Source organism: Mesoplodon densirostris, chromosome 7 (genome assembly GCF_025265405.1).
Source record: "Mesoplodon densirostris isolate mMesDen1 chromosome 7, mMesDen1 primary haplotype, whole genome shotgun sequence".
Classification (NCBI taxonomy): Eukaryota; Metazoa; Chordata; class Mammalia; order Artiodactyla; family Ziphiidae; genus Mesoplodon; species Mesoplodon densirostris.
Genome location: NC_082667.1, coordinates 115,724,041 through 115,741,220, shown reverse-complemented (window position 1 = coordinate 115,741,220; position 17,180 = coordinate 115,724,041). Strand labels below are relative to the sequence as shown.

Here is a 17,180-nt window from a genome sequence, read left to right as displayed (position 1 = left end):
TAACGGAAACCTTCTTGCGAATGTCAGTTAGACCCCACGAGGGGCTTGTCTTTTGGTGCTGAGGCCCCTTCTTATGCTCAGCAGATTTCTCTAGTCTCCTTTCCTGGCCATGGAGCTTGGGAGTCCACCCGCTGCTTCTCTTGCCGTCTACCTCCGAGGGCCCCTGCATTTCAGCCCATCAGCCCCCCCACCCCGAGCGAGAACCACAGTGCCCTCTGCTCCCTTCTTCCTTGTTTCACTTCCCTGCAGGCAAGAAGACAGGCCCTTCTCCTTCCTACAGGTTTGCTGCTAATCAATTTGGGGAAATGTACAGGGAATAAGAGAGGTGGGGGGCCCCCGGGACAGGCTCAGGCTGCGTTTTGCCGAGCCCCAGAGCCCTCGCCGCAGCCGCCCACTGGCAGTTCCCGAGCCTGGAAGCAGCAACGTACTGTTCCCCCACCCCACCTCCGCGACCTAATGGCGGCGGCCCCTCGGAGCCCAGATGCCGCCCACCGCCGGGTCTCTTGACCCCACGCTGCAGGGGTGAGGCGAAGCCTCCTGCAGGCCACAGAGGACGTGGCGCCGTTGGGCGTCGGGCGTGGCAGGGCGAGAAGAATGGCGGCCACTGGAACGCCGCGGAGGGCTGTTAGAGCCTCGAGGGCTCGAGAAGGCGTGTCTACGTGGACGCCAGCTCGGGCACCCTTAAGCCTTGGAGCCCGCGCGGATCCGGGACCTGAGGTGACCTCTCTGCCCCAGTTGGACGAGACCTCACCTCGTCCGGACAACGACGGACAAAGGCCTTAACGGGCCCGGAAGGTGAGCGGAGCCCCGGTCGACGACGGGTGGAACGTTCGCGTGTCATCGGGCGGTTGGTCGTCGTTCTACCAAGAGCTCGATGTCGGAAGATAGAAATGGTAGAATCACGTACCACATGCGGCCAATAGGAAGTGCCCGCCACCTTTTGGGAAGATTTACTGGCCGTTTATAGAAGGCCTGTGTATATAATATGAAAAGGCTGCTCTCAACTTTCCCCCCAACCTTTCAAAAGAAAACTTTTCGCTGCATATAGGCCTTCTGGATGTGAAGAGGTTGCCGACGTATGATAGAGTTAAAGTCCCATGTCTTGTAAATGCCCATTTGTTTCTTTAAAAAAACCATAGAAAAGAAATGTCTTCTGGGGCTTCCCTGGTGGCGCAGTGGTTGAGAGTCCGCCTGCCGATGCAGGGGACACGGGTTCGTGCCCCGGTTTGGGAGGATCCCACATGCCGCGGAGCGGCTGGGTCCGTGCGCCATGGCCGCTGAGCCTGCGCATCCGGAGCCTGTGCTCCGCAACGGGAGAGGCCACAGCAGTGAGAAGCCCGCGTACCACAAAAAAAAAAAAAAAAAAAGAAATGTCTTCTGGAAATGACTTTCCGAAATGCAGTTGTTTGACCACCACTAGAGGCGACATCAGGAGCCACAGAGGTCCACGTTTGTTCAGTGGGTTACAGGAAATGCAATGGAAGACGTTGAGGAGGAAGAAAAGAAGGTTCTGTGCCAGACTGGTCACAGAAGACATTTGCATATTAGAATCATTGTTTTGTGTGTGCATTTGACTCCTTACTACTATATATGTAGTTGACAATAAGTACTTTTTTTAAATATCTAGTCTTTCTAGATGTTCTAAAGTGCCTGATATATGTTCAAAGTAAAGGTAGTAAAAAGACATTTTGTAAATATCTTTTTGTTAAAATTCGTATGAAATGTTGGGTTTTTTTGGGGGGAGGGGTGGCCAAACCACCTTTTTGAACAGTACGCAGTATGCACTGTGTTTGTTTGTGCACTGGTTCGAGGTCGGGGGGAGGAGAAGGAAGTGCAAAGAGCTCTGTGCCAGTGTGTTGATAGTGAGGCAAGATTAACCATTGTCTTTTTTGTGTTCCTGCATTTTGTTTCACTTTGCTGTGTATATAGTGTATATAATGGACAGATGAGTCCTAATTTACAACACCTAGTCTTTGCAGATGTTAAAGAGGTTGCCAGTGTATGACAAAAATAGAGTTAGTAAATAATACATTTTGTACATTTTGTGTTAAAATTTCTAGGAAAGATTGTCTTCTGAAAATTTGAGCATGATAGCCCTCTGGGTTGGTGGAGCAGGGCGAGAGAGAACGGGGTTGGTCTTAGAATGGCTAGAATGCTGGTATTTTGAAGACACTTTCAGATTATAACTGTTACATGTGTGCAGTTCATTCAGTACTGCTCTGTATATAGTGGACAAATTAAGTCCTTATTTGAAACAGCTAGTCCATCTAGATGTTTAGAAGTGCCCAACGTATGTTAAATGTAGAGGTAGTAAAATATCACTTCGTAAATATCTTTTTGCTAACATTCACAGGAAGTACTGTCTTTGGGAATGTTAAATGTTAAAGCACCTCTCTGAGCAGTATGCTATTGTTTATACTTGTTCAGTGGTTTGGAGGAGGGAGGGAAAGAATTGCAAAAGGTCATATGCTAGTGTGTTCATACCGGGACATTTTCAGACAAAACCATTTTTTGTATGTTCATTTTGTTTTGCTGTGTATATAGTGTATATAATGGACAAATTGAGTCCTAGTTTTGCAGCATCTAGTCTGTAGATGTTAAAGGGGGTTGCCAGTGTATGACAAAGTAGTAAAATTAGCACATTTTGTATACTTTATTGAAATTCATAAGAATGCTTGTCTTCTGTAAATGACTCTTGGATATGAATTTGTTCAGCCACCTCTAAGCATTACACATGCATGTACTTGTCCACTGGATTGGCGGTGGAGAGAAGGAAGTGAGGGAGGAAAATGGTTCAGGCCAAAATGGTCATATTTAGAAGATACCTCAGATTATAACCATTGTTACATGTGTGCAATTTTATTTAACAGTGCTGTGTACATAGCGGACAAGTAAGTTCTTAAATGAAATATCTATTCTTTCTAGATGTTTAGAAGTGCTTGATGTATTTAAAAGTAGTTTTAGTAGAATAATGCTTCTTGTAAATAGCTTTTAAAAACTGATGGGAAATAGTTTTGGAAATGGAATTGTTAAACCTCCTCTCTGAACAGTATACTCTGTGCTTGTTCATTGGGTTTAGGGAGGTGGGAGGGAAGATTGCAGAAGATGTTTTGCTAGCAGGAACTGGAGCATTTCAGCTTATCCATTGCTCTATATGTTACATGCATTTTGTTTCACTTTACTGTATATATTTTGTATATACTGGCCCAAAGGGTCCCAATTTTATAATATCTAGTCTCTAGATATTAAAGAGGCTGCCAATGTATGACAAAAGTAGAGTTAGTAAACTAACACATTTTGTACACTTTGTGTTAAAATTCATTGAAAGGCCGTCTTCTGAAAAGGGCCTTTGGAAGTGAAATTGTAAATCACATCTAAGTGACACCTGTGCCTGTCCTTGCCCAATGTTGGATGGATGGCAGAAAAGGAGGTACTAGGAGAAATGAAGTGTTCTAGATTAGAATGTTCCTATTTAGAAGACACTTTCAGATCTAACCGTTGTTACATGTGTGTAGTTTATTCAACACTACTGTGTATATAGTGGACAAACTTAAGTCCTTATTTGAAACATCTAGTCTTTCTAGGTGTTTAGAAGTGCACAAAGTATGTTAAAAGTAGAGGTAGTGAAGTAACATATTTTGTAGATACACCCTTTTGTTAAAATTCATATGAAATACTGTCTTTTAGAAATGGAGTGATCAAAATGATCAAACCACCTCTCTGAGCAGCACACATTATTTTATTTGTGCTGGTTCAGGGAGAAAGAAGAAAGTGTAAAGGGCTTTATACCAAGACTAACCATTGTCTGGTGTGTCTCTGCGTTTTGTTTTACTTGGCTATGTACACAGTGTACATAAAAGACAGAGGGTCCAAATTTACAACATCTAGTCTTCCTGGATGTTAAAGAGGTTGCCAGTTTATGACAAAAATAGCTGACAAATACATTGTGTACACTTTGTGTTAAAATTCATAGGAAAGACTTCTGAAAACAACTGGAGGAAGTGAATTTGTTAAAATCCCCTCTAAGCATTACAGATGCTTATTATTCTTGTCCACTGGGTTGATAGAGATGAGAAGGGGAAGCTTCTAGGCCAGAGTGTTCCTGTTTAGGAGACACTTTGTGACTATAGCCTTTGTGTGCAGTTTCTTCAGTGCTACTATGGGTGTACATAGTGGACAAACTTAAATCTGTATTTGAAACATCTAATCTTTCTAGATGTGTAAAAGTGCACAACACATGTTGAAAATAGAGAGTTAAAAGTAAGACCTTTTAAGTATTTTTTTTTCTGTTGGGGGAGTGGAAATTGTTAAACTTGAGTCTTGGAGAGTAAGCTGACTATTCACGGGGTGGTGGGGAGGTGTGGAGCGGACAGGGAAGGAAGCACAGAGAAGGGATCTGTGCCCATGAGTCTTTAGACAAGTTCAGATTGTCTAACCATTGTTCTATTTGTGTGTTTTAGTTAAGATTGCTGTGTATTAAAGAATAAGCAGGTCCTAATGCCCAAAGTATATTAAAAGTAGAGGTAGTAAAATAACCCCTTAATAAATGCCCTTTTGTTGGTTTTTAGGAAGGCCTGTGTCTTCTGGGAGCGTCTATGTTAATCCACCTCTTGGAGCTAGATATAGTCCTGTACTTAGTCGCTGATATGCTGGAGGAGGGGTAAGAGGAAGGGTGAAGGGAAGGGCTCTTAGCTAATATCTCCATATCTAGAAGACAGTTTTAGGTTATAACCATAGGTCTAAATGTGCATTTTTGTAAAGTACCAATGCTTATAATGGACAAGGTTCATTCATTATTTTGCAACATCTAGGCTTTTTAGGAGTCCTGAGGTGACAATGTATGATAAAAAGTAGAGCTAGTGAATTAACCAATTTGTAAATATCTTTGTTACAATTGGTAAAAAAGTAGCATCTTGGACATGGAATCGTTAAACCATCTGAGAAATGTACACCAGGACTTGTTCATTAGGTTGGCAGCAGAGAGGCAGAAGGAAGTATAAAGGGAAGGGAAGTATGTGGATGTGTTCCTTTTTATATTTGGATGATAACCGTTGATGTGTGTGCATCTCTTAGCTGTACTATAGGAATACATTGTTAAGTAATTCAGTGGAAACATACCTCCTTGCTAATACTTTAATAGTTTAGATCAGATAATGAATCCTCTTAAAAGCATTATACTTTGGGTACTGTGTTGCTTTATGTCTCATTTTTAATTGAACGGTAAGGGAATGTAGTATTTTAATCATAACTCTGCCAATATCTTTATCTAGAGGCCTGTTGCCATTTTTGTCTTTTCTGAAGCTTTTGTCGCCAAGAAAGGATTACATTTTTTTTCCTTCCAGATTGAGTTGGTGTAATGTATTTTTGGTTATCAAAATACTCATAGCTTTGGGACTTTGAAATGGTAAATATTCATGATGTGTGAAAAAGCATGATACATAACTGTATGATCTTAATTACATAAAAATGGATGCTTAGTTTTGTTTAAGTACACAAACGAGACCTAGAAGGACACATCAAATGGTAAATGCTGTGATGATGGATGACTTTGTTTTTTGCTTCTTGTGTTCTTTGGTTTCCTATTATGCACATTTTAACTTTCAAGAAATAAATGTTTTGAAAACCTTAATAAAAAATAAATAAATAAAGTGACAGAGTGAGTTCTCTGCCAGAGAGAGGGCTTCACACAAGCCCTGGCACTTGGGGCTGTTCCATCTTAGAGGTTGTGTTCCATTGTGAATGGCTTGAAAGAGATCATTTTTGACGCTGAGCTTCTCTATCACTGTGTAAGGAGGTAAAGGAGGATCAGAGCTAAAGCACACCTTAAATGCCAGACACATCATACCTAGAATCAGGTGAGGTTTCATTATATCAATCGGTCATCAGTTCCGTAGATTTAATAGTCATGTACTAAGAGAGACTTCCCTGGAGGTCAAGACTCCTAGTGGTTAAGACTCCAAGCTTCCACTGCAGGGGGGCATGTGTTCGATCTCTGGTTGGGGAACTAAGATCCCACATGCCATGCAGTGCAGCCAAAAAGTAAAAAAAAAAAAAAAAAGAAAAAAGAAAAAGTCAGGTACTAAGAGATGAATAGGAAGGAGAGAAGGTGAACTTGGGATGTAAAGTTGCTGACACCATACCATTCCTGGAAAAAGATGACAGTTAAAGAAAGCAAAGGTGGAACTGAATTCCTGTTGGCCAAAGGAATATTGGATGGATGAAGGGCCAGGATCCAAATGTGGTAACTTGGGATTCTGCTTTGGACAGAAAGTGCTGCTGGATATTGTGAAGCCATAGGTTACGAAACTACAGAGAAAATAAAAGGGTAGGGGACTAAGAGGTATAAACCATTATGTATAAAATAAACTACAAGGATATACTGTACAACATGGGGCATATAGCCAATATTTTATAATAAATATAAATGAAGCATAACATTTAAAAATTGTGAATCACTATATTGAACACCTGTAACTTATATAGAATATTATATCAATTATAACTCAATTTTTAAAAAAAAGAAACTACAGAGAATGAAAGAAGTTGGTGGGGGTGGCAAGGTAGGAGAATGTGTGTCCATAAAGGAAGCAGGGACTGCCTGTAAGAGCCCACTTGTTCCCAGAGGCAATGCTGCACTTACTCAGAGTTGCTCTTACTCAGAGTTCTGTGAGGGCAGCCTGACTTTAAGAAGATTCTCAGGAGTGAACCAGTATCTGGAGCCTGTTCTGGGAGGAGGCCAACCCTGCCTTCCCTTTTAAGTTCCGTCCTTTTGGAAGCCTTTGCTAGTAGAGGAGAGAAAGGTCAAAAGACAAAGCTGTTGTTGACCTGAGTTATTTCATTGTTCCTGAAAACCCAGTAAGGTAGGAAAGGTGGGCATTAGTTGGACTGTAATTTGGGGGGTTAAGGAAGATATGATGAATTCAATTAACATGGAGGAGCCAGTGTGAGACCCGGGACTTCTATTACTTCTGGTCCAGGATTCTTCCAACACTTTGACTCGCCCCTTGCCCACAGAAACATCCAATAACTATTAGTTGTAATATTTGCTTCCTGCACGTTGCCATCCAGTTTCTGCGTGATTCATCAGAGGTTTTCCTCTTCCAGTTTCCTACTGTGTTGGAACCTTGGGGACTCACACTGAGATCAAGAGAGTGGCAGAGGAAAAGGTCACTTTGCCCTGTCACCATCAACTGGGGCTCCCAGAAAAAGACACCCTGGATATTGAATGGCTGCTCACCGATCATGAAGGGAACCAAAAAGTGGTGAGTGTGCGCCGGCTAGAGCCCCGCCTCCTCTCCTCCCATCCTCCCTCGCCTTTCTCCTTGTGTCAGAATGGGCTGGAACTGCTTTTCTAGCTAGAAAAAGGCTAGAGTCTTCCAGATGCAAAACTATAAACAAGAAAGGGTACTGGGTTGTGAGGATAAGAGATTCTATGTTTCCTGGGCAAGCAAGAACTACGAGAAAGCTGTCTATCATTTGCCTAAGGAGGGAATCTGCACTAGTAGGGTCTTTCCTATGAAGGGGACTAGGATGAAGTAGCTTGATTGCCTGGTCTGTGGGCCAGAGCCACACCTGTGCTGGGAATCTTGCTCCTCTTCCTCCTCTGAAACCATCCCCACCTGCCGATGCTTAAGCTTTGCACACTCATGCCTTCTGAACTCTAAGATTGTGTAATATGATGAACAATATAGGATACAGAGGAACAAGTACGGGACATAAATGGAAATGTTTAACACATGTATAACTGGTTAGCAAAAGAACTGATACTGGTTCTAGAGTTGGAAAACAAAGGAGCTGGCCCTGAGTCTACAGTGCTCAGGTTCTGTAGGACCACCAGAGTGGTCCATTGGTTTCTATAAGCTTCTGGCGGTGTGAGCAGAACTTGTCACAGTCTGCTCCTGGTGACCCCCTGGTCTGGTCTTCATTAGAGAATGAGAAGTAGGTAACCTATTGTTACCATCCATTCTGCCTTGGCTGCACTCAGCCACCATACCTTGCCTCAACCTAGGTTTTCTAGCATAACTATTCTTACTCCCTTTACCCACTGACTTATTTTTAAAAATCTTTGTGTTAAAAGTCTTGTGATTTTAAAAAAACAAACAAAAAACTATAACCCAGGGAAGCTGACTTTAGACTTTCCTTCGTTTTCAGAACTTTACTTCTTTTCCTACAAGAAGTGCAAAGCTGTCCTTTCCTCTCCTCTGTACTACTAATTTCATAAGGTGGTTTATGCAGGGAGAAGCAAAGGTTTCCACTGAAAATAAAATTCAGGATCCCGGTTGGAGTTTAACTTGCTTACAGAGCTGCCTACATCACCTTGTTATTTTGATACTGCTTGTCATTTTGTTCTCACAGTACATCATCCCAAGACTCACTCTGTTCTCTCGAGAGCAAGGTCACCTTAACCTGTGCATGTTTATTCCAACAATTTCATAATCAATCCTAGACATGATACTCTCATTTCTGAAGGAAGTAAATAAGAGGCCATGTTCCTCTCATAAAAATCCAAGAATGGGGCCTCCCTGGTGGCGCAGTGGTTGAGAGTCCGCCTGCCGATGCAGGGGATACGGGTTCGTGCCCCGGTCTGGGAGGATCCCATATGCCGCGGAGCGGCTGGGCCCGTGAGCCATGGCCGCTGGGCCTGCGCATCCGGAGCCTGTGCTCCGCAACGGGAGAGGCCACAACAGTGAGAGGCCCACATACCGCAAAAAAAAAAAAAAAAAAAAAAAAAATCCAAGAATGATGCCACTCATCTAACTTTCACCCAAGCAGTTTCATTTAAACTAAAGAAAAAAAAAGTTGCTTGGTTATGTAGCCAAGTGAACATAAGGGTTGATTAAAGAAGGCGCCACTGATATGGCTTCTGTTATCACTCTGCTAAGCAGGCCCAGTTCCCTACTTATCTTCAGTGAATGCTCTGAAGTAAGGATTGCCATTTATTCAGTCATTCACATGGCATGAATTTATTTTGCACTTACTGTATGCTACGGTAGGCACTGGAGTACAATAGTGAAGAAGATATCAGCATCCCTGCCTTCTTGGAGCTTAAAGCGAAATGTCATTCAATAATTTAAAAAAAATTTTTTTTGAATTTTATTTTATTTTTTTATACAGCAGGTTCTTATTAGTTTATATTTTATACATATTAGTATATATATGTCAATCCCAATCTCCCCCAAGAAATTTTTTTTAAGGACAGAGCAATAAATATTAGCTACATGCCAGGCACAAATCTGTTTAGCACATACTATCTCACTTAACTTAATCCTCATAACCAGGATTATTGGTGCCATTTCACAAATAAGGAACTAAGGCACGTGCGTATACACATACAAAGTGAGAAAATTGCTTAAAGTCACCCATTTTTGAAATTGGGCACGCTGATATCGGTACCTGGGCTATTAACCACTAGCTATGTCACCTTCATAAATAATTTGAAATGAGAAAATGTGCTGCTATATAGGAAATCAGGAGAATATGGGGAGAAAATTATTCCAGACAGAATTAATTATGCAGAGACTCTGTTGCTGGAAAAAGCTGAGCATTGTTGGAAGTTCTGAAATACCAAAAATCAGTTTAGTTAAATATAATAAATATTAGATTCCCACTAAACACACATACTCTCTCTCATAAAGGAGCTACTTGAAGAGATACATATCATGACAGAGATAAGCAGAGTGCTCTAGAGGAAGACAAAGGAGGAGCCACTGGCTGAGAGCCTTTGGAGGAGGGGAGAGGTCAAGGTGTGCTTCTCAAGGAGTGCAAGTGTGAGCCTGTGGGGTTGTAGGACCAGAAACTGAAAGGTCTTGCCTCTCATACCAGGGAGCTGAGAATTTTTCCTACGATGTCATGGCGTTCTTGAAGGCTTTTAAGAGTGAAAAGGGCATCTTTGCATTTTAGAGCATGCACTCTGGCTCTGTGAGGCTGATCTAAGTGGGACTCCAGCAGAAACAAGGTCAGTTGAACAGTTTCCAGCTATAGGATAAGGGCTTAAACTACAGTCGTGGGGAGTTGGGATACCAAGCAGTGGGTGAAGTTGCCAGAGCTGGTTAATTGCCAGGGGGTTGGGAGTGAGAGTAAGGGGGACCGAGGAAGAAACTACAGGAAGGGTTGCAACAGACGCGGTGCTTGTTTTTCTTTTTTCTTTTTTATTTTTTTGGCCGCGCTGCACGGCTTGCAGGGTCTTAGTTCCCCAACCAGGGATTGAACCGGTGCCCCCTGCAGTGGAAGTTCAGAGACCTAACCACTGGACCACCAGGGAATTCCCGGATGTGAGGCTAACCAATGACCTATATCCCAAGGTTAGCTTTGCGTTTCAATCTGAGCAGAAACACTTTGATCCCTCTTGTCTAGGATGCTCAGATATGCAGGGAACATTTAGGGGTGGGTAGCCAACCTCAGGAATATCTGAATTTCAACCTAGAGAACATGGCCACTAGAAATCTGGAGCTTTGGAAACATGGTAGAATTTCCAAAGTAAGAGTGCTCACCTCCCCCAAGGTCAGTCAGAAACTCACAACATGTCCCCTCTGTTATTCAGTTGGAGAAATCAGGACAGAAATGTTCCAATTCCCATGCCAACCCTCTTGGCCACTCTTTAACCCTTTCCCCTTTCTCTTTGGCTTTAAGCAAGAAAAATCCTGATCTAAAACAGAGAGGGGCCTACGTCCATCTCCTTCAAGGCAGTTTCACAACTGCTACGTAGGGCCTGGCACAGCAGAGCAACTGCCAGAAAGTTGTGCTGTTCCACTGGAGTCCTAGCAAATTGTCCTGCCTTCTTTCCCTAAAAATGCATCCGGAGCAGGTCCACCAGGAATGTCATAAGACAAACAGCCCTACAACAGCTGTGATTCATATATTTAATTTGTTTGTTTGCAGAAGGATTAAATTTATTCACTGTTCCCCCATCACACCCCTATTGATCCATGGCTTAGTCTCAGCACTACATCCCCTAGAATTAAAAAACAAAATAAAACAGAAAGGCACACAAGCATCTGAGATTCAATGTGTGTCTGAACAAAAAAAAAAGTCAAATTGCAAGGCTGTAACTGAGCCCCAACCCATGTCAGAAGTGTTGTGAAATTCTCATATTAAATACGGGTTATTTAATTATATTAAGATTATTTTTTTAAATAAATTTATTTATTTTTGGCTGTGTTGGGTCTTCCTTGCTGCACGTGGGCTTTCTCTGGCTGTGCGAGTGGGCGCTACGCTTCATTGCAGTGCGCGGGCTTCTCATTGCTGTGTCTTCTCTTGTTGCGGAGCACAGGCTCTAGGCACGTGGGCTTCTGTAGTTGTGGCACACGGGCTTGGCACACGGGCTCAGTAGTTGTGACTCGCGGGCTCTAGAGCACAGGCTCAGTAGTTGTGACTCATGGGTTTAGTTGCTCTGCGGCATGTGGGATCTTCCCGGAACAGGCAGGCATTGGCAGGCAGATTCTTAACCACTGAGCCACCAGGGAAGTCCCTATTAATATTATTTTGGGGGAATTCCCTGGCGGTCCAGTGGTTAGGACTCCATGCTTTCACTGCTGAGGAAACGGTTCGATCCCTGATCTGGGAACTAAGAATCTGCAAGCCGGGTGGCGTGGCCAAAAAAAAAAAAAAAAAAAAAATATTTTGAAGTTGTATAATCTCTGCTTCCCAAAGATGTTAAATACTTACCTGTAGTTATCTCTTTTTTCTTCATTTAATATTAAGACAGGATTTGGGGGAAAGGGAGGGAAAAGCAATACACCAGGAAAGCCTGTATACACAGAAGGTGACCCTCAAGCTTGATCTTGAGACCTGTGTAGGTGTTGTTTAGGTAAAAATAAAAGGAGAGGCATTTCAGAAGGAGAAGACTGTATGATTCAAGACAAAGACACATCAGAGGACGTTGTTCGGAATCAAGTTTGGGGACTAGGCTATTCAGAGATGTGAGGGCAGGGGTCAAAGCTGAGGTGCGGTCCAGAGTGCACTGGCCTTAGGGGCCACATTCAGAGGGTCAAACTGTAGACCACAGCGTGCACAGGTGATGGGAAACAATGGAGGCTTTTAGCCAGGAGAGCTTCACTATAGAAATGAATGGAATGAATGGGCTGAACAGTTTGGAAACCTTAGGGGCTTCCTTGAACCCAGAATCTGCCTAATAAAAGTGATCATGAACGCTTACTATCTCATCCCACAAAAGTCCTATGAAGTAGCTTGTTCCTGTGTGACAGTTGAGGACCTTAAGGTTTAGAAAATTTCATTAGTTGAGCCCAGGCACACAGCTGTAGGTGGAGGAGCTCTCATTTGAATACAGAGGACTACCGACTTCCCAGCCAGTAGCGTTTCTCAAAATTAGGACTCAGTAGTGGATCCTAAGCAACCAGACATTTTGTTTTAATATAGACTAGACAGTATCAGGGCATATGGCGCATACGCTGTTTCATGAAACTCATGTTTCAGTTATATATGTGTACGCTCTGTGTGTGCTGGGTCAGGAAGAAAAATGTATTTCTTAGTGTGCGCCTGTTCAAAACGTTAGAAAGCTCCTACGGTAGTGAACTTCTAACAGTCCAAAGCAGTCAGGTTCAACTCTGGACCACACCTCCTAAGGCTCTCCGAAGTCAAAAGTACCTTTTGAGACAAAGGTATCTCCTGATATTAGTCCAGATACTAAAATGAACAAGGAAGAAATCCCCTAGACCACAAAGGGTCACCAACCTCCCACAGCCCACAAAACCCAAAAGTCCCTAAAAATCACCCAGCTCTGTACTGATTTCTAGGTTTAGAGTCTCTGTTCTTCTTAGGAAGCACATAGGTGATGTGTACCTACATAAATGTACACAAATATGAAAAAAGAAAGAAAATAACATTAATTGAGTGCCTATTAAGTGTTCCACGCTTACTTGTTCTATCTCCAAACATCAGCCCCCCCTACTCCCTCTTAGAGACGAGGTGAGCTCTAAAGCTTCCAGTTTTTTCCTGTTGCTAATGTGTTTCATCCTCTCCCCATTGTCCCACTGGTTTGGCATTTCTATGGCAGCTCCTCTACCCTGTAAGAAACCTCTTCTTCCCATGGAGTGCAGCAGGAGGTGGGGCAAGAACGCCCTGCAAACGTTGAAAACCAACAAGTACCATATCGGGAAGATGTGGTCCTAGCTCCTCCTGGTCTGAGTCTAAAGCACAGGGCTTTAAGTTGAACACCAGGAACCCTAAGGAATTGTCTGCAAAATAAGATGTCATGTACATTTTTCTGGGTCAGAGTTCATAGGTTTTATCTGATTGGGAGAAAAACAAAAAGCAGTGAGGTGGGATGAAGAAATTATTCAGAAATGTTGCTGGCCACCTCCTGGCACATGAGGCTGGTTGCCTTTTAAGGGATAAGAATAGGATAGAAACCTCTCTCTGGCCCTGAGAACTCCTCCCTGGGATGCCCAGCCTCAGTGGGAAATGCAGTTATTAATTAGCAACTACAGGAGGATCCCAAAGAACTACCCCATTCTAGCAGGATTCAACTGCAGGGCCCCAGTTTCTGGTTAAAGATACATGTACCCACCCCATGGAAGGCACTCTACAAATATTTATTAAACAAAAGAAAGGCCTTAAATCTAAGCAGTGTACTGGAGAGCCTACTTCCTTAATCTCCTTCATCTTGTCTTAAACTTTTCACTGTATGATGCTGCCTTTTTTTTTTCTTGAATGCAAGGAGTTAATATTTGTTAAGTGTTTAGAACAGTGCCCAGCACAAAATAAATACCACATACGTGTTTGTTAAATAAGAACAAAAAACCCTGAGTGGGTGTACTGTATTGTGTTGGTGGATTTTCATGTCTACATCTAATTCACATGCTTGATCCCAGAGCCAAGCGCTGTGCTGAGAAGTTGCTAAATGGTCATCGAGGGAAGGAATTGTGCCCATTCTCAAATGTTGTCTCTTAAAATTTTTTTTTCTTTTTTTTTGTCCACACCGTATGGCTTGCGGGATCTCAGTTCCCCGACTAGGGATTGAACCTGGGCCACAGCAGTGAAAGCCCAGAATCCTAACCACTCGGCCACCAGGGAACTCCCATCTTAAATTTAATTCTTCCTATAACCCTGTGAAGTCGGTAGGGTAAGGATTGTTACAGTAGTTTTCTTTTAATATGTGAGGAACACGAGACCTTACTTCATCTCCAGAAAACTTGGACTCTAAACCTTTCGGACTTGCAAACATGCAGGACTTGCCTGATAGATTTCAGGGCTCGGATCTGAACCCAAGATTCCTAGAGTTAAAGCCCTCTGCCCCTCCCCATTAATTTCCTGTACTTTCCGGAATATTCCTCAGCTTGAAGACGGTGTTCAGGAGGCACCTCCCTAGAGGGTAAGCTGTGCAGGTGGCAGTTTTCCGGCTGGAGTAGGGAGAGAGCCTCTACTGGAATGATAACGAGGAGAATTAGTTCTCCAGTTGGCTGTTTCCCCTCCCCCATGCCTCCAAGGCCTCCTCCTGGTCTGTGGTCTCCCTGAGACTTCACCAGTGACTCAGAGAGCCTCTAGGAAGAGAGGGTGGGAAGAAGACGAGCTGTCATCTAGAGGTGAGGTGGGACTTGTATATTAAGCAATCCAAGATGACGTCATTCGTTTTACTCTGAGGTTGTTGGTATTTTACTGGAGTTCTCGATCTTGTGTTTCCATATCCACTATATGAATAGCCTCATTCTCCCTTCTGTGTTCCTGGCCTCTTATTCATGCTTTCAGCGATCCTACCCAGTCTCCTGGCTTTAAACACCAACCACATGCTTATAATTCCTAAATGCCTATTTCCAGTCCAGGCCTCACCCTGGCACAGAAGACTCACAAGTATGCAGCTGCTTACTCCACACCTCCTTTGGGTGTCCAGCAGGTACCTCAAATGGAGTAAGTCCAAAACTAAGCTCCTGACCCCTCCCCACTCCCCACGCTCTGACCCCAAACCTGCTCTGTGCAGTCTTCTCCCTCTTGGTCGAGGGCAGTTCTCTCCCTGTGTGGACTCATGCCAAAAACCTGGGAGTAGTCCTGGACTCCTCTTTCTCTTGTCGACGAAAAATGAATCAGTCAATCTAAGAAAGAATTGGAAAATTTTATTTGAGCCCAGTTTGAGGATTGTAACCCGGGAAGAGCATCTCAGAAAGCTCTGAGAACTGTTCTGCCCCTTAGAAGTCAAGACACACTTTATATACGTTTTTTATGTATTTATTTTATTTTTATTTATTTTTTGTCTGCGTTGGGTCTTCGTTGCTGCACACGGGCTTCCTCTAGTCACGGCGAGCGGAGGCTACATTTCCTTGCAGTGCACGGGCTTCTCATTGCAGTGGCTTCTCGTTGTGGAGCACGGGCTCTAGGTGCACGGGCTTCAGTAGTTGTGGCACACGGGCTCAGTAGTTGTGGTTCGCGGGCTCTAGAGCACAGGCTCAGTAGTTGTGGCACACGGGCTTAGTTGCTCCATGGCATGTGGGATCCTCCTGGACCAGGGCTCGAACCCATGTCCCCTGCATTGGCAGGTGGATTCTTAACCACTGTGCCACCAGGGAAGCCCTATATATGTTTTTTGAGCCAGAGGGCTGTACATTAAATGACATATGATCAACAGGTTACATAATTCAGATTTAAGCACCATCGTGGTGGGTCATGTGACCCTTTACAAGATCAAGAAGGAATATTATCTCTAAGGAGCTGTCTTGCTGAGGCTAGGAGAATGTTGCTCTTTACAGCTGAGCAGGCATTCCTGCTGATGGGAGGTGTGGTCAGTGCAAAATGCAGACACACGATGCAGAGCGGGGTTGGGGGGTGGGGGCAAAGGGCAAGGAAGAATCTTTATGTTTAAATCGTTCTTGTTTTGCCATAAATACGAATTTTAGTTCACACTCTTATGCCACAAACATTTCAATAAGTTGCTCAGTCAGTCTATTGGGAAATCTAGTAGGTTCTATCTCAAAATCCATTCAGAATCTGATGACTTCTTATCACTTCCATTGCTTCCCTTCCAGGCAGCGTATCTCTTGCCTGGATCTTCACTACAATAGCCTCCTGACTGGTTTTCCTGTATTCACCTTTGGCCTCCTACAGCCTATTCTCAAAACGTTAATCGGTCTTGATACTCCTCTGCTCAGAGCCCTCTAGTGGCCCCCCATTTCCCTCAGAGTAAAAGCCATCTTTACAGCGGCCCACGAGGCCCTACATGATGAGGCCCCAGCGCCTGACTTCATCTACTGTCCTCCAGCTACCTGGCCTCCCTGCTGTTCCTCAAACATGCCAGGCGCCCTCCCACCTGAGGGCCTTTGCACTGGCTCTTTCCTCTGCCTAGACCTCTCTGCCCCGAGATAACTCCAAGGCTAGGTCTGTGTCTCCTTCGAGTGTGTGCTCTAATTTCACCTTCCAGTGAGGTCTACTTTGATGACCTTATTTAAATTGCAGTCTGTCTCCCTGGCCCAGAACCCCCCTCCCCCGCTCTGTATTTTCATAGTATTTCACGCTGTCAGGTCTCCCATATAATGTTCTTCTATGTCTGTTTTCCATCACTAGAATATATGCTTCTCAAGGGCTGTATATGTACATGTTGTGTTCCCTGAAATTTCCCCAGTGCCTAAAACAGGTGCTGGCACATAGTGGAGGCTCAAAATGTGTTGAATGAATGACTGTCATCTTGGATCTCTTCAGCTTAAGATTCAAGTCCAGCCTTTGGTCACATGTCCAGCCTTACCTATGGATGACTCTCCCTCCTACCCTCTCTTCCCTCTCCTAAATATTCTCTAACGGGCCATGCTTGCCAATTTGTTTTATTTTTTTGGCCGTGCCACGTGGCATGTGGGATCTTAGTTCCCTGTCCAGGGATCAAACCCGTGCCCCCTACCGTGAAGCACGGAGTCCTGACCACTGGACCACGTGGTTAGGGGACTCCCGCAATTTGCTTTAAGACGTCTTTGAAGAGTTCGCCTCAGCCTTAGGGAGCAGCCTGATGGTGCTGTCCTAGCAAAGCTGCCCCAGTTCCCTCTCCACCCTCATCCCAGTAAGAAGCAGACACCCCCATAGTGCTGTTCCCAGTAACCTTTCAGGTTCTCTAATGTAAAGACTCAGCGAGTTGAACCTGGAGACCACACCCTAAGGAACGCAGCTGTAGGGGAGCGGGAACGCACGGGAAACAGCCTTCAAGGGATCTAATTCCCCTCATTGTCATACCAAAGTGGCTTTCTCTGTAC

At 43.9% G+C, this 17,180-nt stretch overlaps 1 protein-coding gene across 2 annotated transcripts in view; it reads left to right on the top strand.

Moving 5' to 3' along the window:
- Window positions 1-17,180, top strand: part of CLMP (CXADR like membrane protein) — a 107,084-nt gene that overhangs the window by 79,305 nt on the left and 10,599 nt on the right. For both annotated transcript variants that reach the window (XM_060104173.1, XM_060104174.1), the window contains exon 3: window positions 7,105-7,262. In XM_060104173.1, the coding sequence (XP_059960156.1) occupies window positions 7,105-7,262 (158 nt within the window). The remainder of the gene's footprint in view (window positions 1-7,104; window positions 7,263-17,180) is intronic.